We start from the raw sequence: 22,212 nt of genomic DNA, 5'->3' as shown, positions 1-22,212 counted from the left end.
GAAAGTGAAGCGATGTGGTTCCTTAACAAAAGTTTTTTTTTCTCGTAAATTCAGGACTTTTCTCTCGGAATATTACTCCCCTCACCCAGCGCTGTACTTTTTATTTATTTAATTATTTTTACCTGCAATGACCCTAATACACCATCGTATATAAGTCCGAAATACGCCGTTATAAAAAAGTGATATTTTCTGATTATTGACATTTTTTCATTCAAAGTTTTTATTTCCTGTAAATTGTATCTTCTTACACATCTAAACTTTCTAGATGAACAGCAATTCTGGTAGGAAAATACAAAATCCATTCATTTTATTTAGATTTCATTTCATTTTTTTTACTCAAATTTAATCGAAAAACCTCAAATCGACTGACAACCTATAGAAGGAAGCAGTAGGAGTAGCAGAGGAGGTCACGTTCCACGCAGTACGTGGAAACGTGACCTCCTCTGGATCATCGTAAAATTCACCTTGCTCCTCCGTAATACCCATCCTGTAGCTTCTTCAGTGTAGCCAACACGGCAGGGTCCAGGTTTGTGTGGTCCTCAGCTGAAATACACAGCATACATGCAGTCAGGCTGCATCATGTAATACTAACCCTGTTCTCCCCTTTAGTCTCAGAGTGGACATGCAGCATCTTCAACACATTTCCAATAGGGATGTTAATAATTAACCGTTTAACTGTTAACCGACATTAAGTTAACCGATTAACGCTATCGGTTAAAACGGTTAAAAGAAATGTTAATAATTAATTCAAAAGCTGAGCGGCTCAGAGGAGCGGCTCGTCTCTTTAAGGAGAAAAACTGGTCCAGCTTAACAGCCCACCTTAAGAGGCGGAGCCGGAGTTGCAAGATACAGGAAGTTGGCTCCAGTCTCTCCATGGATATCTCTCATGCTCGCTAGAGCGGAGCGGAGGAGTTGTAGTTTCGTAGCATTTATTCACCGACAAATAAAGTGTACACACACTGCTACACCTACGTTCACAGCTAGAACACCACCAACAACCTCACACTCACCGCCAACACACACACACGGTCTGTTGGACACTCACTAAAGTTACGCAGACCATGTGTGTGGCGGCGGCGAGCACGAAGCCTCTGGCAACGCTAGAGCTGCTAACGTAGCACAAATACACACACTGTTTGTTGGTCACTCTCTAAAGTTAATCCGGGCAGACACACAGCTGACAACCTGCTAAACTAAACTAAATGTTGCGGTTGAGACTTTTTACTGGAAAGTGCTGCATGTCTGCGACACTACACGCAGCATCGTAGCTGCTAAGTCAACGCTCCCGGACGGTGAACTGGAGACTCCCGTCAACCAATATCTGTTGTGCCCCTGCAGCTGGTACACCGCTGCATGCGAGGCACAAATCTTGTCGGTTAACGGTTAATAATCGGTTAACGAGGGTCGGTTATCGGTTAAGAACATTTTTCAAAATAAACATCCCTAATTTCCAACACTTATTAAGGCATTTTAGCACTTCTAGGTACAGTACATGGTGTGCGTGTGTTCGTACTCAGCATAGTCTGTGAAATGGGAAAAGTGACGGTGGGTCGTCCAGTCATCCTCCATCTGGACGCGAGGTAGGAGATTTCCGTCCTCAACATCTCCACGATCATTTTGTTGTCCAACGCCAAGTAGAACTGCTGGTGGTCGATGAACTGGAGGGTTTTTCAGGGGGAGAAACGGAGGGATGATTTTCACTAATTTTCACCGGGATGAGGTCAAACGGTTCATGGTTAGTGACTAGCTTCACCATATTCACCGCTCTGCCTTTCTTACTAACCTGAGGTGTGAAAGAGAAGATGGTGTTTCTGATGGTGTAGAATTTGGAGGTTCCCAGCACTCCTATTCTCCTGTAGGGCCGTCCCGTCAGACCCAGCCTCGGGTTACGACCTGGTACAGAGCAGGAAAAGGATGAGTAAAACGCCAGGAGTGGTAATGCGGGGCACAAACTACACGAGAATCCAGCCGATTTTGAGCCCCCTTCTGACAATCATCAGCAAAGAACTGATTGTTTGATGGTTCTGAAGATGATCTTTCCAGATGTTCCTGTGGTGTGAGGTATGTTAAGAGTGTTTTTTACATCCCCTGATCGGCTTTGAAGTCCATCCTGGCCGCACCGAACTCAAATAGTAAATATTAAACATGTTCAGATCAGATGTCCTGTTGTGTGTGTGTGGGGAACCCCGAGGACAGACGATGACGCAGTCACGTGGGAAACAACAGCCAATAGAGAACCAAGCTGACTGAAGAAGAAAGGACCACCACCGCCGTCATGGCGGCCGCGGGCAATTGGTGGGCTAATGCGTGGGCTAATGCGTGAGCCTATGCTAAACGTGAAGCATAAAGTAGTTGTGAGATGGAGCTCAGAAAAGGAGGACCAACATGTTGATTTGTGGCAACAACACAAGTGTTTATTTAACGTGTCTCCCTGACTTCATCCGTCCATCCTTCATACATTTTCAGCACAAAGTAAAAACTAACGTCACTAATTCTTCCTGCCCGTCGTCCGCCATGTTTGTTTACACTAAAGTCACATTTGATTGCGAGTGATCCCGCGAGATTTCCGTTTTTCTTTTAGTCGGGGCTCTTGTTGTTCATGAATGAATCTGTTAGTGTGTGGATTGCTGTTTCTCTCCACACACTACAGGAACAAAACTGTTCAATTTAACACTACATGTTGTGTGGGCTCGCTCACATTTTCAAAACTGGTGGGCCAGCCTTAAGCATTTAAAAAAAAAAGGGGAATTTCTCTTGATAAAAATAATAAAACTTGATAGAACTGTGGTGTTAGGTCGTACCGAGTCTGGCGTAGATGTGGCTGAGGACTCTGGATGGCTGCACGTGGATGGGATGGATGTCAGCGACGGTCTCCACCTCTATACCGTTCTTCAGCAGCAGCTCCTTAATCTCCTCGGTCTCTGCCAGAATGGACACTACGAAAGGAAGAAAAGAAGAAAAGACACATTTCACAACGAGTTTCCAACACTAATAATCTGGGACTGAAACAACATACAAAATGCGCCGGGAACTCACCCTGTACGACCACATCTGGCTTGGGGATGGTGGAGAAACGTCGGTTAAGAGGGTCGACCTCTCCGGGGGCCAGAAATCCCTTCAAAATTAGACAGCAAAAAAACGTCAGAGTTACAAAATCCACAAGAATTTAGCTTGTTGGATAAGAAAGTCAGTGGTTAGCACTGGCGCCTCACAGCTAGAGGGTTGCAGGTTCGAATCCGGCTTGGGACCCTTCTGTGTGGAGTTTACATGTTCTCCCCGTGTTAGCGTGGGTTTTCTCCGGGTACTCCGGTTTCCTCCCACAGTCCAAAGACATGCAGGTTAGGTTAATTGTGGACTCTAAATTGCCCGTAGGTGTGAATGTGAGCGTGAATGGTTGTCTGTCTATATGTGTCAGCCCTGCGATGGACTGGCGACCTGTCCAGGGTGTACCCTGCCTTCGCCCAATGTCGGCTGGGATCGGCTCCAGCCCCCCCGCGACCCCTAACGGGATAAGCGGTTGCAGATGGATGGATGGATGGATGGATGGATAAGAAAGTGAACACACGAAGTACATCAACTTTACTGAATATTTAAAGGCATCATAAGATGACTGATTATCAGCATTTTAAAAGCAGTGTGTGCAGAACTACTTCAACTGTAAAATACATGCCTGACATGAGATTACAGAAAGTGAAACAGAAAGTGGTGCAAAAACAAGAAGAATGCTTTATTCAAAAGGGACAAAATAATTACAAAGCTGCAAAAGAAAGGGAAGAATTAAAAGGACAGAAAACAAAAAGAATAGTCTATTTTACTTATTTTTATCTTGTCAGTGTGACATAGTAATAATAATAATAATACAGGTGACAACAAATCAGACAACGGTGAAAGGAAATATACAGACATTAACACAAGAACGTATGAAACAGACGGTATGAATATGGTACAGATTTGTAGTTGTTTTTGTTAGTGGGAATATTTTAAGTGTTTGCGTGTGTTATGTAAGTGTGTCATTTATTCATAGAAATGTATAAATATGAATATATGAATATTATGAATAACTGTGACTACAGGAATGTCCAGGTATGTCCGAGAAGGATAAATAAATAAATAGGTAAATAAATGGTAATACTTATAATGTTAATTAGTAAGTTCAATAACTACACAAATAAATAATAATGTAAAAAACAATAGTAAATCATTAAAATATGAATTATTAATAATAATATGGTGAAAATGAATAAATAAGTTAAAGTAAAAATGCATAATTAGAATGAATAATAATAAAAAACAATAATTAAAATAAAAAATATGTTCAACATAAAAATGAATAATTAAAATCAATATTAATAATAATAATAACAATAACAATAATAATAATAAAATAGGAGCCTACTGCTCCTTAAAACGTAGGATGGTTCAAATGCAGAGGTCAAATATCATGTATGTACCTGTATATACTGTATATGATGAATGTAATAAATAATAATATAATATAATACTAACAATATTAATAATGTAAAAATAAAAAACAATAATTAAAAATAATATGGTAAAAATAAATATAAATAATTAAAATTCATAATAATGATAATAATAATAATAATAAGAAGAAGAAGAAGAAATAAGTAAATGAATCCATGGTTGGGTGTAGCCTGGGAATTCCCTGGTATTAACATTTTCTGGTGAATAAATCATTGTGTGTTATTATTATTCATACACTGAAGGATGATTTAGTGTTACTCTGTGACCTGGCGGCTCACCTCGGCCAGAAGGTTTCCCAGGATGTACAGAGACTGTCCCCATTTCAGAGGTAATTTGCCCATCGGGAGTCTCTCCACAGAGTGGGGGTTCATATACTCCTCCTCCACCTTTTTGCACACACAAACAAACAAACACCAACAGAATAAAACAATGCTAAAGCATTATAAGCAAGCAGGAAGCAAGCATAAAAAGTTGCATAAATCACGATAAAAACCCATCAAACTATTCATTTGAGTGAGAACAGATCAATTATAAAGTTGAAACTGATACGTTTCCTTTCACTAAATCATTGCAGAAACTCTTAACATGTCATCAATCCTTTCTACACCCCCCTCCCCCCCCACAAAGGCATCACCTTATCTGGGGGGACGCTGTAGAGCTCCGGCAGCAGTCGTATCCCGTCTTTCTGCTTGATCATGATGCCCTCCAGAGCCTCCTGGTACTCCTGCACCTGGATCAGTTAACAGAGATTATGTCACATATTTAACAGATACGTACTGTCAAATGACTGCTGCTTAGAAACACACATATACTGGTGTGAATTACCTGCTCGGGGCTGTTGATAAAGATGCCGTCCAGTATGAGGTAGGTCCAGAACAGCGGCCACTCGCACTCAATGTTCTCAAACAGCTTCAGTTCTGCAGACTCGTAATACAGACGGTTCGGATCCTGGAGATCACATGACATCGATGTGTGTGAGGGCAGAATGTAATAACGTGGATGTGATGTTCTATCGATCCCTGCAGGGACATGTTCTTCTCTGTGAGAAGGTCAGATGTTACTGTATCTGATAGGGCTCCGGTTTATATTCCCGCTTCATTTGAAAGCTGATCTGCTGCACAAATAATCATTCACACAAGCTCCGAGTCTGACTCAGGGCTGCACAATTAATCGAATAGTAATCGCCATCAGGATTTTGTCTTCCCACAATGAAATGAACATGACATCTGAAATGCGTGCTGCGCTTATAGAAAACCCTGCTGCAGATCAAATCAAGCGCTTCCTAAACTCAGCCGGTGATCCAGATGTTTTGGCTTGAAGCATTTAACTTTAAAATGTAGCTAACAAAAGGGTACGGTGAATATTCCTGTATTTTTTCATATTGCAATATACAGTATATATAGTAGAAACAATATTGTAATGTGAGTTTTTTCCAACATCGTGCAGGATTAACAGGGATGTAGCCCAGCATGGAAGTGAAAACAGTGCTTTGTTTATTTTAACGTGAAAGTGACATAAAATATGTGATCGCTATCAATCATCAATGTTAATCGTGATATCAATATTGATCAAAAATAATCGTGATTATCATTTTGGCCATAATCGTGCAGCCCAGGTCTGACTGAGGAAAGACAGAATTAAAGTTTATACGACAAGTGTTGCTGGAGTCTGGACCCTTTAAGACTTTAAGACTATTTCCCTTCTTCATGCCATGGTGGAGCCTCACCAGAAATCCCTGCTCTGCAGAGCACAAATATTCAACTTCTGATAACTGGAAGCTTCCCAGTATAACCACACGCTGCAGGTTGGTCACTCGGCAGCTCTACGAGGCACCGCAGCAGCAGCTAGTGAATGATCAAGAGTTGCTACTCGTGTGTACAAAGACTACTTCCTTTTAGCAGTTGAAAATACAAAGAAGTGATTTCTTTGGGGCGTTAATACGCTTTTGAAACTTATCTGCTTCCCAAAGATTGTTCATATGATACAGTCTTAATTTTTTTTGGTTTCTATTTTCGAATAATCTGCAATGTCGGACATTTAAAAGGGAACTTGTGCTGCAGTAGGGATGCTAATTTTGAAAAATGTTCTTAACCGATAACCGACCCTCATTAACCAATTATTAACCGTTAACCGACAAGATTAGTGCCTCTCATGCAGCGGTGTACCAGCTGCAGTGTATGAGCACAACAGACAACTGAGTCCCCAGTTCACCGTCCGGGAGCGTTAACTTAGCAGCTCCGATGCTGCGTGTAGTGTCACGGACATGCAGCCACTTTCCCAGTAAAAGTCTCCACCGCACATTTAGTTTAGTTTAGCAGGTTGTCAGCTGTGTGTCTGCCCGGCGGAACTTTAGTGAGTGTCCAACAAACAGTGTGTGTATTTGTGCTACGTTAGCATCTGTAGCTCTGCTGTTAATGCTCAGCACTGTCACACACATACGGTCTGTTAGCGCGCTGTTACTTCTGCGAGTTCTAGCTGTGAACGTAGGTGTAGCAGTGTGTGTACAGTTTATTTGTCGGTGAATAAATGCTACGAAATTACAACTCCTCCGCTCCGCTCAAGCGAGCTATAGACGGGAGCCAACTTCCTGTATCCATAACGCCGGCTCAGACTCTCTTAAGGTGGGCTCTTAAGGTGGACCAGCTTTTCTCCTTAAAGTGACGAGTTTTTCTCAGCTCTTTGATTCATTATCATCATTTCTTTTAACCGTTTTAACCGATAGCGTTAATTGGTTAAAATGCTTAATGTCGGTTAACAGTTCAATGGTTAATTATGAACATCCCTAATGCTGCAGGGATGACGTATTTTTGTAGGCCAACCAGGAAGTTAGCATCACCCTGGTTCCCTCGACAAACAGCCAATGAGATTGTTCCATTGGGTTTTGGAATATTGCAGAAAATAGAATCTGTGATAAACAAAGGTTTATGATACTTACACGTTTTGTTCAGCAAGTTAATCTCCACAAATGAACACCACTTATGATTTTTGAAGTGTGAATGCAATCGCCAGAAGGAGAAAGCTAACGTTAGGCTATAAACGAACTACACTGCGGTCGCATGACTTCACGTCGCCACCATCAGTGTTCAGCGTGATGACGTTTAGTCGTCTCGTTTAGCCACTTGTTAGCAACCGCCTCTTTTAAGACACGGAAAAGCTTCAAAATTCAGGAGCTGGATATTTACTGACGTATTTTACATCGTAGAACAAGATGTTAAAATCTCTTCAGCATGTGTTAACCACAGATCTTATTTCAGAATGTCTAACTAAAAAAACCATTAACTTCCAGTTTAGGACTTTATTGTTGTGTAGTATATTTTAATGTTGTCAAAAAACAAAGCCAACCCAAACACAGCATGGTCAAAGGCCTAAATGCTCAGAGCACAAAGGAAGCTGTCAGATGCAGTGAGAAGTTTTACATTTGAACTGCTCTGACAACTAAAGAATAAACCTACAGAGAGAAACGGTGAAGCCCATTTGTTACAGTCCATTAAACCAAACAGCCTCCTCCAAGTTCCCATTACATAAGAGCTGAGCAACGCTGAGCGTGACGACATACGGCTCCACACTCAGTGTTTCAATTCATTCAGCCTCCTGCTTAATGTAGCTGTGTCTGGCTGCTGAGATTCAGAACAAAGAGGAGGAGGAAAAGGACTGAAAGAATATGCACCTCCTTAAAGTCCATAAACATAAATAAATAGTAATGATAATAATCTTGATAAGTTAGTTCAAGAACTAAATAATAATTAAATAAAAAAGGTAAATAAATGGTTATAATAATAATGTAGATAAGTTAGTTCAATAACTAACTAACTAACTAAATTGCACCCGAATGCTATGCACCTCCTTAAAGTCCATAAAAACAAATAAATGGTAATAATAATAACGTAGATAAGTTAGTTCAATAACTAACTAACTAAACTGCACCTGAATGCTATGCACCTCCTTAAAGTCCATAAACATAAATAAATAGTAATGATAATAATGTTAAGTTATTTAAATAACTAAATAACTAAATACATTCATACACAAATAAATAATAATAATGTTGGTAAGTTAGTTCAATAACTAAATAATAAATAAGTAAGTAAGTAAATAAAAAAATAGGTAAATAAATGGTAATAATAAGTTATTTCAATAAATAAATAATAAATAAATAAAAATTAGGTAAATAAATGGTAATAATAATAATGTTGGTAAGTTAGTTCAATAACTAAATAATAAATAAATAAGTAAGTAAATAAATAAATAAATAAATGGTGATAATTATATAGGTTAATAACTGAACTCTTAGTTTAAGCTAGTTGTGGCTTTGCACCTGAACGCCATGTACCTCCTTAAAGTCCATGAGCATCAGTCTACTCAGCATTTTCTGCTTTAGGTGATGAGAACATAAAACAGAGAACCCATGGAATAATATTTGTCTCCACTACTTATCTGAACAAAGTGAAATACATGGATGCACCGTTCCAGGTGGTTTACCTCTTTAGGTGTTTTGTGTCCGTCTCTGAGAAACCTGCAGCAGCCATATCGACCCTGAACAGACGCAGAGAGGAAGAGGAGAGGAAGTCAGCGAGGACACGTTCATCTTAAACATCTCAACAGTGTGGCTGCTTCACTAAGAGTACAGATACATGAGGTATGAAGCGTCGCAGCACCCGTTAAACATGTACTGTACTTTACTCGATCAAAACAAGTACCATTTAATTTAGACTTTAACATTTTTAAAGCGACGTACATGAAACCTGCCTTGGCGGAGGTCTGAGTGCACTTCTAGTTATGTGTGTTGTTGTCTTATTGTGTATGTTATGCTACTGTTTTTATCGGACTTTTATCGCTCCCAACTGAACATTTTCAGAAGAGCGCCTTTCGTTTTCAGCTGGAAAAAATGCTTTGGTGGACATGGCCTGTACTGTATATCAGAAAGTTGTCAAAGTCTGTTGTCTGGGAACTCGTGATGGTCATTTTCTGACATATTATTTGAAAGACTGCCCTACACACCAACCTTTCCCTACCTTTTGCATATTTAAGTCAGTTACCAACAGTAAAAGCACATCTCTTTCCTATTTCACTGCACCTGCAGTTTCGAGATGATCTCCTCCTTGGTCATGTTGACTATGCTAATGTCATCAACAGCGAAGGCGGGGTACGAGATGATCGCCAGGACTCCGGCATCCACCTCTTTAGAGATAGATGCTCTGGGTAACATCGACTTCAGGATGGACTGATGACGGAAGGAAGGAAAGAGGGGTTGATATCATATATAATTGCATTTTTATCTGTGTGTGTGTGTGTGTGTGTGTGTGTGTGTGTGTGTGTGTGTACCTGGCAGTGCTGTATGTCATCAGCCAAAGCGTGGACCACAGATCCAGGTCCTCCTTTCGCTCCGAACAAGTTGAGTTCGTCCAACGCCTCCAGAGCTGCCTGGAGGACACACAGCAGTCATGTGACCCTCGTTAAAAACAAGTCAATGTTGTACTTAAGTCCAGTATTTGAGGAGATGCACTGCACAGTGTGTACTATACATCTCCTCCAGTACTGGACTTGAAGCGGCAGTGGGTAGAAATGGAGCAAATATGATTAAAAACAAGTTATTTTTATAAAACGGTCACTATATCCTGACAGTAGTGCATGAGACAGGTAATATGAAAAAAATCATGTCCCTCTGTGTCCTCCGGTGCTCCTAACGGCATCTGCAGGATTTCACATACCAGAGGAAAACAACCAATCAGAGCTGATCTAGAGTCTGCCGTCTCTGAGCAGCTGTCAATCACTCACCAACTCTGATTAAACAGTCAAACTAGGCAGCGCTGATCAAATATGAATCAATATTCTGTTACGTTAATGCCTATTTCTCTCCTCACATGTTCTCAGAATCATCTTGTAGTGTACTGTTTAGCTGTAAAATGAGAACATTTGTGACCCGGCAGCCATATTGAGATCAGTTGAGGAAATACCAAGCACCACCCACCAGCCGGAGCACAGCCAATAGGAACGCTCTCAATGAAATGACCTGTGATTGGTCAAAGTCTCCCGTCACTGGCTAGATGTTCTAAAGCCTGAAAACAGAGCCATGAGGAGGAGCAGAAGTCTAGTTTTCTCTCAGAACACTGAGAACACGAATTACAATATGCTGAAAGGTTATTATGGATTTTTTCATTCATATTCATATTTCATTAGTCACTTTGCAATCACCTAATAAATAATGCTGTATTATTATGGTTTAAGCTACCAGCACTATATAAATAAATATAAATATAAATTAAAATGAGCTCCACCTTTACCAGCTGAGACATTAATGTAATGAACATATTATTATAATACATCAGATTTACAGTATATAGTGCTTTACAAAGTTCTCACAGACAGCCTATAAAACATTTATTTACACATTTATGCATAAATATATCTGTGATAAGCCAATACTACAAAAATATTGATCTGCTTATGTATTTCTCACACTCTAGTAGTATAAAATAAAATAAATAATCAATTTAAGAAGATTGTTTTAAGAGGTAAAGGGATGAGGAAAGGTTGGTAGGATGAACATGAGGTAAATGTTTAATATAGGTTTGGTCTTTTTTATTTATTAATTTTTTTTATTTAATTGAATTAAATTTATTTATTTTTTCCTTACGAGCCTACCTCTTTGTAGTGTACTGCTGTTTTATAATATTTATTTATGTTGTTTATTTATATTGTTTATGAGAATTTGTAGTTTTTTTATTATATGTTTACTGTTCATTTTATTTGTTATTTTTATTTTTACTTATTTGTTACATGTTCAAAATAAATAAATAAAATTAAAATTAAATAACCACATATTAGCATGGTATATTATAGTCTGATCTCATGTTGTACATCACGGAGTTTGCGATTATAGTGCTATGCATATAATACACAGTATTATGTGTATATATATACAGTAGTTATTACAATCCTGCTGTTTTGCTTTTTATAAATACTAATAACTACGTGTAATTACTGGAGCAGGGAACTTCCTGCAGAGGAGCCTCTTTCCAAAGTCTTAAATTAAATTCTGTGTGTGTGTGTGTGTGTGTGTGTGTGTGTGTGTGTGTGTGTGTGTGCGTACACACTGGGTACTGCGAGTACTGTGTTATTTCTGAGTGAGATGCCATTCCTGGACGCCCACAGAGAACCTGATACCTCCTGTACACTGCGGGCAAAGGACGCCGCTGGGTCGTACACACAGACAGAGAGAGAGAGCGAGTATCCTGAAGACTTCCTCACAGAGAATCAGGAGTTTTATGGAGACTTTTTCCTGTTATAAAACTCTTTTGAATATCCAACAACATGAAAAACGTGCAGCTAAAATAGTTCTTTGAGAGAGATTTCAACTGAAGGATCGGCAGCAGGAAGTATCGGTGCTACCGTGTTCACTCTCAGCACCAAAACAAAATCCTTCACATCTGATCCAGAGTCAGTTCAGAAGAGTCTGGGTCGTGTAAAGGTCAATGTAAAGGCCGCCGCAGTGACTAGACACCTCCTGCCGAGCCAGAGATTTTTTAACTGGAGCACCTGTTCTGCTCTCACTCAGCATACTACCTGCTCTCCTCACTCCACTGTCACACTCAGGGAAAGGAGAGAAAAGTGTGTTTGTGTGTATTAACCTTGGCCATGCCGATAGAGCTGACATTAATCTCAGTGATGCCCTGGTTGGTTTTGTCTCCTCTTTCCCACATCCCATAATCCTGTGAGGAACCAGAAAAGGAGAATTTCAGGTTCAGTTTAGGGCGTTTTTGGTTTTGAGGGTGTTGACAATGAATGAAACACTTACAGCCACTTTGTACGCCGTCTCAATGTAGAACATGAGATTCTGAACTACGTCCACTTCATCTTGGGTGTAGACGATATGGAGACCTGGTGCACACAAAGACAGAAACAGACTATTCATGAAGGTATTTAACAGTTAAGACATGGATAGTTAATGCAGGCATGAAAAGCAGTTGTGTCTGTGAACCAATGAAAGTGGAGTGAAGAAATGTGTGACCAAATTGCTATGACACAATTATACACTTCTCCTTCTTCTCCTCTGCTTGGTATCATAGAAAGCCTGAGTAAAGGTACAGCTGGTCTGTGAAAAGGATCAATAAAAATAACTGCAAATACAGTTTGTGGGAATAAAAACACAGCTGATTTATGATTTAATTTAGTATTATTTTCATTCCCTTTACATCTTCTGAAGGCTGCACTTTTAATGGTGTTGATTATACTACGTTTGTATTTTATTGATAGTAGGAACCAAAGCAATGTACAGCTGTGGACGGGGGCCTCGATCAGTTAGTTTGTGTTATTGTGTGACTGTGGTTAGTTCGGATTCGCCAAAGTCACACAATGACACAAACAAACTAACCGATCGAGGCAGCGGTAGACCAGCAACTCCCGTGTTCTTTGAGGTAAAATTACAGTTTTTTTTACAATGGAGTCTGGTTGCATTGGTGAGAGCATAGATGGATACAACGACTTCAGTTCCTGGAAAGGGCAGTCTGACGGCATAAAGCGGTAAAACTATTCAAAATATAGCGTACACTTAAACTGATATTGATTTTTTTAGGTGTCTAAAATAGCTTGCCGTCAGATAGCCCTTTCCAATGGGGAACTGAAGCCGTTGTATCCATCTATGCTCTCGTCAAAGCCACCAGACTCCATTGAAAAAAACTGTAATTTTACCTAACAGAACACTGGAGTTGCTGGTCTACCGCTGCCACCATCTGTTAGTTTGTTTGTGTTATAGTGTGACTTTGGTGGATCCAAACTAACCAAAGTTACAAAACAACACAAACTAACTAACAGACCGAGGCAGCGGTAGACCAGCGACTCCTGTGTTCTGTTAGGTAAAACTTAATGTTTTTTTTCAATGGAGTCTGGTTACTTTGGCGAGAGCATAGATAACGGGTTCAGTTCCCCGTCGGAAACATAGACTGTAAAGCTGTCTCATGGCAAGGTCAAGCGGTGAAAATATTCTAAATATAGCATAAACTTAAACTGATATTGATTCTTTTAGGTGTCTAAAATCCGTTCTGCTGCTGCCCCCGTCCACAGCAGTACATCTCTTTGCTCCCGTGCTGGTACTCCTGTCTGCTTCTCTAAACTGGGGGCGTGCTGACCGTCACCTACTGTAGGTAATACACTGACTATGGAGAAGTACCTCATACAACCCCACTGAGAAACACCCAAACTATCCCTTTAACTGTTATTGAGGAAGACTACAACAAGACTAATGTGTCAAATGTTTTCGTGGTTTTCTTGACGAAGACAAGAGTTTTCGTAGAGTGAAAATTTGCTACAAATAGACGGGGTAAAGTTGACGAAACATGATTGAAACTCACACGGACAAATATCTCTGATTAAATCTAAAAATAGCTGAATGTAAAACTAAACAGGTATCACAAACGATTCTCCAGTTGACTTTAGATTAAGGTCAGATTCAAATCTATAAACACCAGAAATGGAATCAAAGGATGAGCTGCTTTTTTACCAACTTTAACTTTTAGAAAAGTATCTGAAGTGTTTCCTTATGCTGCAAAGATTTAACATGATTTAATATTCAAAACCGTGTCTCTGTTGCATATTTACCGGATGCGGTCATCTGAGCGAGGAAGAGCAGGAAGAGCGAGGTGGCGTCGACCTGAAGGTGACCCCACTCTCCGTCTCCGACGACCGGAGCACAGGTCCCGGTGTTGTACTTGGCATGGAGCGAGTCTGAGGTACTTCTGCTGTATTTAAACTTCTCCACCTTATCCAGCTACGACACAGTGAAATAATATAGTATCCAACTGAAGACATCACAAGGAAGCAAATAAAGCAGAACAAACACTTAACGTGATGCAGCAGGTGTGATCAATATGAACTGGAAAAAAAAAGTTCAGAAACTTGTGTTTGGTGGATTATTTCTCTGTTGTTCCAATGCTAATTGGCATTGTATTTTACATGGTTGGAAAGCCTGTTTATTTACCTTCACAATGATGTCCAACTTGTAAGGATCATGCATTTGTGGGATGAGCAGCACAGCTGATTATGTGGGTTGCGCCCAAGAAAAATGTTCCAAAATGCTCCGTCAATGGTAAACAGTGTATTCTCCTGTTGGTGTTGACTCTTGTTTTGAGTTGTTTGGTGGATTGGATGATTGAACTCTCTATCAGTAACAAGGAACAAATACAAGGAACATATTGGCAATTTACACTTTATTCATTTAATCCACCGTCAGGAGCCTCAGTAGCGGTGGAAGATCCATACGCAGCCACAACAGCCTGGCACCTCCTCCTCATGCTGGTCACCAACCTGGTCACACGTTGCTGTGGGATGGTGTTCCATTCCTCAACCAGGATTGGTTGCAGGTCAGCCAACGAGGTTGTGTTGGTCACTCTAACACGTACAGCACGCCCAAGCTGATGCGTCGTCTCCATACTTTGACCTGCCGTCCAACTTTGGCAGACAGAACCTGGACTCATCACTGAACATGACATTCCCCCACATGTTCAGGTTCCATTGTCTGTGTTGTCGACACCAGCGCCAACGGGCCTGACGGTGAAGGGCAGTCATTGCAGGCTTCCTGGTAGCCTCATGAGAATACACTGTTTACCATTGACGGAGCATTTTGGAACATTGTTCTTGGGCGCTACCCACATAATCAGCTGTGCTGCTCATCCCACAAATGCATGATCCTTACAAGTTGGACATCATTGCGAAGGTAAATAAACAGGCTTTCCAACCATGTAAAATACAATGCCAATTAGCATTGATACAACAGAGGAATAATCCACCAAACACAAGTTTCCGAACTTTGTTTTTCCAGTATAGAATGAGTTTAATATCAGGATATTTTAAGTATCATTACAAAAGAAATATTATAACCAATATAACCAAAGGGTTGTATGTGTACTCCCGTGTTCTGCAAGGTAAAATTAAGATTTTTATGAATGTAGTCTGGTGGCTTTGAAGAGATCGAAATATAGCGGCTTCAGTTCCCCGTCAGAAAGGGCTGTCTGACAACGAGGTAAAGCCACAAAAATATTCTAAATATAGTGTACACTTAAACTGATATTGATATTTTTAGGTGTCTAAAATATGTTTTGCTGCTGCCCCCGTCCACAACTTCCGTGCCGGTACTCCAAACTGGGAGCATGCCGACCAACAACTAAGTTACTGTATGTAATGTTAATTGTAATGTATGTGATTGTATGTAATTGTAATGTAATGTTAACACTGACTATAAGGATGTATATACAGTATACTGAACATGTAGCAGCGTCATCATGCAGAAACCTACGTCAGGTCAGGTGGGACAAAGGTTTTAGCTTGAAGGGAAAATAGCATTTTGATGCTAAAACATACTTTGAGCAAAATGTGTTGGGATTTGAATCCATAAGGAACACCACCGTGACGCTACACAATGATATACAAACCTAAAAAAAACAAGAACAAACAAATCATTTGAATGAACCCGCCCTTTAAAACGTTGGTATGGAACCCAACCCAACCTGCAGCTACTTTATATATTCTTGCTTTATATGATCAATTATTGACTGTTACCTCAGCAGACTAATGCAACGCGTACAGTACATACACCACAACATGCATGTATACAGACTGAGAGGGAAATCTCTTGAAATATTACATTAAAAAAAAAACGTTCCAAATCTGACAGCTTCTTTATCATGAGGAGAAGTATTTATTTATTTATTTATTAATTAATGAATTCACGAGGCTTAAAAAGGTACATTAGCTGCAGTTTGATCTCTACTTTATTTACTGCTGTAGTCGGGACACGGCGTTTACTGCTCGTCCTGTCCTGTGTGTCTTTGTGTGTGAGAGAAATACAGAGGGTGAAAAAAAAGAAAACAAGGAAAAGATGTGTATCAAAAAGAGTATTTCAGAGTGTGAGTGAGAAAGGGTGCAAGTGGAGACAACATACCTGCCTCATGATGCACTGTAGGATGCCTCTCATTAGCTTCACCACGCTCTAGAGGAAAGAGAGAGAGAGATGGTTAAATGTCAACATTTCCAACACATCGTTCCTGGTGAAACACTCCACTGCACGTGGACCATGGATGTGTTGAGAGAACTGGATCCAGCGTTGGAGGCGGGGCCCCGTTCATTCCTATGAGAGTGTCTCAATGGCGCATGAAGCCTAAATGTCCGACTGCTGAGTGGAAAAGTACCCGGATCTTCCGTCAATCTTCCGCATCCATTGGTTCCACGGAGCAGGCGCAGTAGTGTCCGCTCGGTCACGGGGTCACAGTCGTCACGCTGTCTCCGCGGCTTGCTAACTCCTCATCCCAGCCCCCCTCCAGCCTCGGTCTGGGTCTCATTCACATGAACGGAGGAAGGGAAATAACTCTGGATTCAGCTATTTTACAACTTTTAGGCCCTAATGATTTAAATAAGGGCTATTAGAGTGTTCTTACTGGGAAGTTCATTCACCTCAAAATAAATGATCCTATGAGTCACAGACGTCTCTTTCCCAATGGAAGTCTATGGGAAAAAGTATTTTTGGGCCCAGCGGCATCACGTGACGGACACCGTAGTTGTTGTACCGCCAATTTGCCACTACGAAAATTGGTATCGACGAGCAGCGCTCTTCCTGGGTGCTTGACGTGGACATGGACTAAAGTATATTTAAGGTATTAAAAAACTTCCCATGAGTTCCTTTTTCATAAGCCGAGACAGAGACACAGACCCACCTGCTCCAGCTCATAGGCCTTGGCCTTGTCTTCGTCCCGGTCAGCGTTCTTCCTGTAGGCCAGGCTGAGCGCCCACACCGACAGGACGCTGTAGACATTGTCTCTGACCCACGAGTGAGCCTGATCGCTGCTGCTCGGCAGAAGACCCGTCACTGGATCCTGTCAGACACACACACACACACACACAGAGGGGTCAAAGGTCACAGGTAGGCAGTTAACACAGACTAATGAGACGCGTTGGACGGTGTGATGTATAGGTCAACTGCTTCAGGGGGTGCAAATTAACTTTGTGGTACTTGTGGACAAGTACAAGTATCTTTGAGTTCACCTTGACAACAGGCGTTTACTGTATTTTGCTGTTATTGTATTAATAAGTATTGTACATTTTGTTTGCACATTATCTTTGTCATGTTTTTGTAGAGCTGCAACGATTAATCAATTAGTTGTCAACTATTAAATTAATCTCCAACTATTTTGATAATCAGTTTGAGTAATTTTTTAAGAAAAAAAAGTCCAAATTCTCTGATTACAGCTTCATAAATGTGAATATTTCCTGGTTTCTTTCCTCCTCTATGACAGTAAACTAAATATCTTTGAGTTGTGGACAAAACAAGACATTTGAGGATGTCATCTTGGGCTTTGGGAAACACTGATACACATTTTTCACCATTTTCTGACATTTTATAAACCAAACATCTAATCGATTAATCAAGAAAAACAACTGACAGATTAATCAACAATGAAAACAATCATTATTTGCAGCCATAGTTTTTTGTTGAGCTACTGTAACAGTGAAATTGTGCGCTAAGATAAATAAAGTATCTATCCATCTATCAATCAATATATGGCCTGAATATATATATATTTTTTTAATTTTAATAAAACAGCTGGGAATTTATATGCTTATTTTGAAAAAAAAGGAAAAGAAGAAAAAAAGGTTCGTAAAATTCAAAGTCAAAATGGGATTATGAGAATACCATTTAGCGTGCAAACAATTTACTATTTTATCACTTTGAGGGACTCTGGGTCATGTTTGCATTTTATCCCCTTTTTTTGTTTTCATTTACTATTCCACGAACTACGGCTGCAACTGACTAATATGTATTATTGACCAATCCCACCAGTATTTTCTCAATGAATTCTATAAATTAAGTCTATAAAATGAGAGAAAACTGAGAAAAATGCCCGTCACAAGACTAAGACTAAACCAGCAAAGATTCCCACTTAAGAAGGTGGTATTTGTGAATTTCTGTCATTTGAAAAAAAAGTGATTAATCTGAATTGAGGATTGTAAAGCCACTTATCAGTTAAACAAATATTAAAATTGTTGCTGTACACCGATTAACTGATTCAGTTTTTACATGAATCATACGGAAGCTTTTCCCACCACCAGAGGACCTATTTAACTACAAACTGTGGTGGTCTTCTAGCAGAAAACACAACTTTTGGTTGTGTGGGGACATCAAATATCTGTAAAAAAAATCTATTAAGGCAAATCTGCTCCTTTCAAAAATAAAACAAAATTTAAAAAAATCTAAATTTGAATTTAGTATCTTCTTATTTCACATCAGGTGTGAGAAAATCTATATATACTTTACTTACTGTTTTACAAACTGTTTACACCTCTGTATATTTATATTTATTACTATTTACTGCATTCCTGTTTACATTCAGTTTATTCATTTGAAATACTGTCGACCACAAATTTATATTGATTAATCGATTAGTTGTTTGGTCTATAAAATGTCAGAAAATGGTGAGAAATGTCGATCAGTGTTGCCCAAAATGACGTCCTCAAATGTCTTGTTTTGTCCACAACTCAAAAGATATTCAGTTTACCGTCATATAGGAGGAAAGAAAGCGTTTACATTTAAGAAGCTGGAATCAGAGAATTTAGACTTTATTTCTTTAAAAAAATACTCAAACTTATTAATCACGATTAATTTAATAGTTGATAACCAATCAATTAATCACTGCAGCTCTAAAAGAACTTAAAACTTACATTATCTGGGTGCCATGTGTAAAAGTGCAACATATCCCAAAACTACATTACCCATAAGCCCTGTTGCTTCCTGTTGTAAAGAGAGATAGTAACCCCTGATAACAGCAAAATACACAATGAGGACATGTGAGAGTTGAAACTATGCAGTTGTCAGAGGAAGAAGAAGACAATTTCACTCTTGTAACTCGTATAATATATATCTTTCCTCTCTGGAACTGCTGTCGGACCTGAAGAGCCACTAAATAAGAATTTCTCCTGATTTTTAAGTTACAAATTGTCATTTTTATTATAGCTAACTGGCAGTCTTTCAACATCAAGTTTCATCACTGAGAGAGAGAAATGTCACACAAGGTTGCACAAAAACAGTTGACATGTTGGACCTTCTTCTTCATGGAAATGTGAGTGTAGCTATAGTGATACATGTGAGTGTAACTAGAGTGATACATGTGAGCGTAACTAGAGTGATAAATGTGAGTGTAACTAGAGTTATAAATGTGAGTGTAACTAGAGTGATCAATGTGAGTGTAACTAGAGTGATAAATGTGAGCGTAACTAGAGTGATAAATGTGAGCGTAACTAGAGTGATAAATGTGAGTGTAACTAGAGTGATAAATGTGAGTGTAACTAGAGTGATTGATGTGTTTAGAGCAGCACGTGTTGAGTTATTTTACTGAAGGAACAGACTGTTGAAAGGCTACACGATGCAGATATCACCCCCAGAAGAACAGACGGATATATTTACTGTAAATGACTCTGAATCAGCGGCTGCAGCAAGCCTCTGCTCTCAGTGAGCATATTTGGTGATTAGTGCTGCGATGCATCGGAGCACTGAGCTGTATACTGGCTGCTGGCCATTTGGGACGGATTCAAAAGGTGACTTCACACTCACAGTTTGTCCTCTTCCATATTCCATTGGAAGTCTTCTTCTAGTTTCTAGAGGCCATGATAATTGAAAGGTGAGAACCCAAAACCTCTGAGACCAGAGTGTGTGTGTGCCTCAAATGGTCCAGGAGGATCAAACCCTGAGCAGAACTGTCCTCTCCTGCTCGGTGTCTTTATGGACTTTACAACAATCTAAAAAAAAAAAAAAAAAACACAACCGATACAAGAAGCACAAGGGTTTCATTTCTGTTCTCAGCTCTTTCTGGATGGAGTTTGTGAGTTTGTTTTGGTCTCCTCACGTCGTCCAAAAACACACAAGTCAGGTATAAAATAGGCTTTACAAAGATATATATAGAAATAAGGATTATATTCACCAGAAGTATAAAACATCATATCTGCCTTATAAATTAAGTTGTGAGGTCAAATCCTTTGATTTTTGGGTTGCTGGAAAAAAAATAATAAATAATTCCTGACAATGATCCTGATATATTTGACTTCAGGACATCTCTGACTACATACAGTACATGCTGAAAATCAAACATTTTTACTGGATTAATTTAGATATTCACCAAAGTAAAAGTCCCTACAAGTGTATGATTCAACTTTTTTCCCATGGTCTAGTGTTAAAAAAGTTAACAAGAATCACACTAAATATTAATATCGAATCGCAATACTTGTAGAATCGCAATACATATCGAATCGGCACCCAAGTGTCGTGATAGTATCGAATCGGGAGATAGGTGTATCGTCCCAGCTCTATTACCTAGCCTCTATTCCACTAGATTCTAACTAGTTCGTTGGGTTTTCTCTATTTGTGTCTTCAGATTCTACTATTTTTTTGCCATGAAATTTTCATATTATCCCATGCCTATTAGAGTTATGTTTAGATGAAGTTCAGGGTAAGGTTTGGAGTCAGGTATGTAATTGTTACAGTTTATGTACTGTAAGTGTGCATTACACTATAAATACTGAAAGTATGTGGATTTTAAGTGGGAGTTTTTCATGGTTTGGTTCAGATGGAGGGAAATGTTAACGCTACAGCATACAATGATATTTTAGATAAATTCCAACTTTGAGGCAACAGTTTGGGGAACTTCCTTTCTTTTGTTGTGCGCAAATCCAAGACTGAACTGGAACCCTGACCTCCAGCCTTTATTGCTCAGTGTGTGACCTCACTAATGCTCTTGTTGTGGATGAATGGGAGCAAACCCTGCAGCCAGGTTCACAAATATGATGGCAAGTTACCCAGAACAGTGGAGGTTTGTAGCTGCAGACCCATGGTTTGGGTGCAACCATGGGTGTATGTTAATGAGGGTCTTCAGAAGTGTACAGGTGCAAAATGACCTCTTCTAAACATGAAACATGACTCTAACACTAGTCAGTGATGCCTTGCGCAATATGAATATACTTCAGCTACTGCATGAAAACATTTGCTCTCACTGGACGAGCTAACAGAACCTGCCTGCAGGTATAGAGCAGCTCATTTTCGTTGATATAATACATTTATTTAAGCGTTCAGTTTACTATAAAACACAGTGAAACACTCACTTGGTGTCTCAGGATAGTTTGCTGCACCATCCGGGCATAGTTGTCCAGCTTCACGCCGGAGTTGCTCCTGCTTCTCATGGTGCCAAGTCAACCGCTGAGCTCAGTAAATTCAAGTATTCAACAACACAAACTCGCTAAATCCTCGACAGAAAAGTCATTTCTTCGGCGCTTTTCGGAAGTCCACAAAGCCGAAAAGGAGGACAGCTTTCGGGGAGACCGAACAGAGGATCTGCAGCCCGGCTGGCTGTCAGAAACACAGCTCAACGGCGGCAGCGACGGACATACAGCAGCAAGTGTTGGAACATGAAGCTGCGGTAAGCTAGTCACAAGAAGCAGGAACAATGCCGGAAGTGAACAGATGTTGCCTTCAAAATAAAGAAGTGTCAGAAAACAAAGCTCTGTGAATGAATTAAATGGAACATATTACTAGATTATATTGACAGAATTGCAGATATCATCTGAGGTGTGGGGTAAGCCTGTAAAATAAACCATTTTGGTATACGGTCATGGTGTGAGAGAGTGTATAATGGTGATGTAAATTTAAGTCATCATTGTGTATTATCATTCACATTAAATATCATGGCTAAAGGACTT

At 39.7% G+C, this 22,212-nt stretch overlaps 1 protein-coding gene across 20 annotated transcripts in view; it reads right to left on the bottom strand.

Annotated features, from left to right (window-relative positions):
* phka1a (phosphorylase kinase, alpha 1a (muscle)) overlaps window positions 1-21,932 on the bottom strand; it is a 44,366-nt gene extending 22,434 nt beyond the window's left edge. For all 20 annotated transcript variants that reach the window (XM_037759707.1, XM_037759708.1, XM_037759710.1 and 17 more), the window contains exons 1-17: window positions 21,619-21,932; window positions 17,187-17,345; window positions 16,418-16,465; window positions 14,080-14,248; window positions 12,281-12,363; window positions 12,114-12,194; window positions 9,808-9,906; window positions 9,560-9,706; window positions 8,965-9,018; window positions 5,311-5,433; window positions 5,120-5,215; window positions 4,764-4,871; window positions 3,037-3,115; window positions 2,802-2,936; window positions 1,784-1,893; window positions 1,514-1,658; window positions 465-543 (exon numbers count right to left, since the gene is read on the bottom strand). In XM_037759707.1, the coding sequence (XP_037615635.1) occupies window positions 465-543; window positions 1,514-1,658; window positions 1,784-1,893; window positions 2,802-2,936; window positions 3,037-3,115; window positions 4,764-4,871; window positions 5,120-5,215; window positions 5,311-5,433; window positions 8,965-9,018; window positions 9,560-9,706; window positions 9,808-9,906; window positions 12,114-12,194; window positions 12,281-12,363; window positions 14,080-14,248; window positions 16,418-16,465; window positions 17,187-17,345; window positions 21,619-21,696 (1,793 nt within the window). In that variant the 5' untranslated portion in view covers window positions 21,697-21,932. The remainder of the gene's footprint in view (window positions 1-464; window positions 544-1,513; window positions 1,659-1,783; window positions 1,894-2,801; window positions 2,937-3,036; window positions 3,116-4,763; window positions 4,872-5,119; window positions 5,216-5,310; window positions 5,434-8,964; window positions 9,019-9,559; window positions 9,707-9,807; window positions 9,907-12,113; window positions 12,195-12,280; window positions 12,364-14,079; window positions 14,249-16,417; window positions 16,466-17,186; window positions 17,346-21,618) is intronic.
* Window positions 21,933-22,212: the final 280 nt, after the last annotated feature.

Source organism: Sebastes umbrosus, chromosome 22 (assembly GCF_015220745.1).
Source record: "Sebastes umbrosus isolate fSebUmb1 chromosome 22, fSebUmb1.pri, whole genome shotgun sequence".
NCBI lineage: Eukaryota > Metazoa > Chordata > Actinopteri > Perciformes > Sebastidae > Sebastes > Sebastes umbrosus.
Note: the sequence above shows the minus strand (reverse complement) of the source record. Positions and strands in the feature narration are given on the sequence as shown.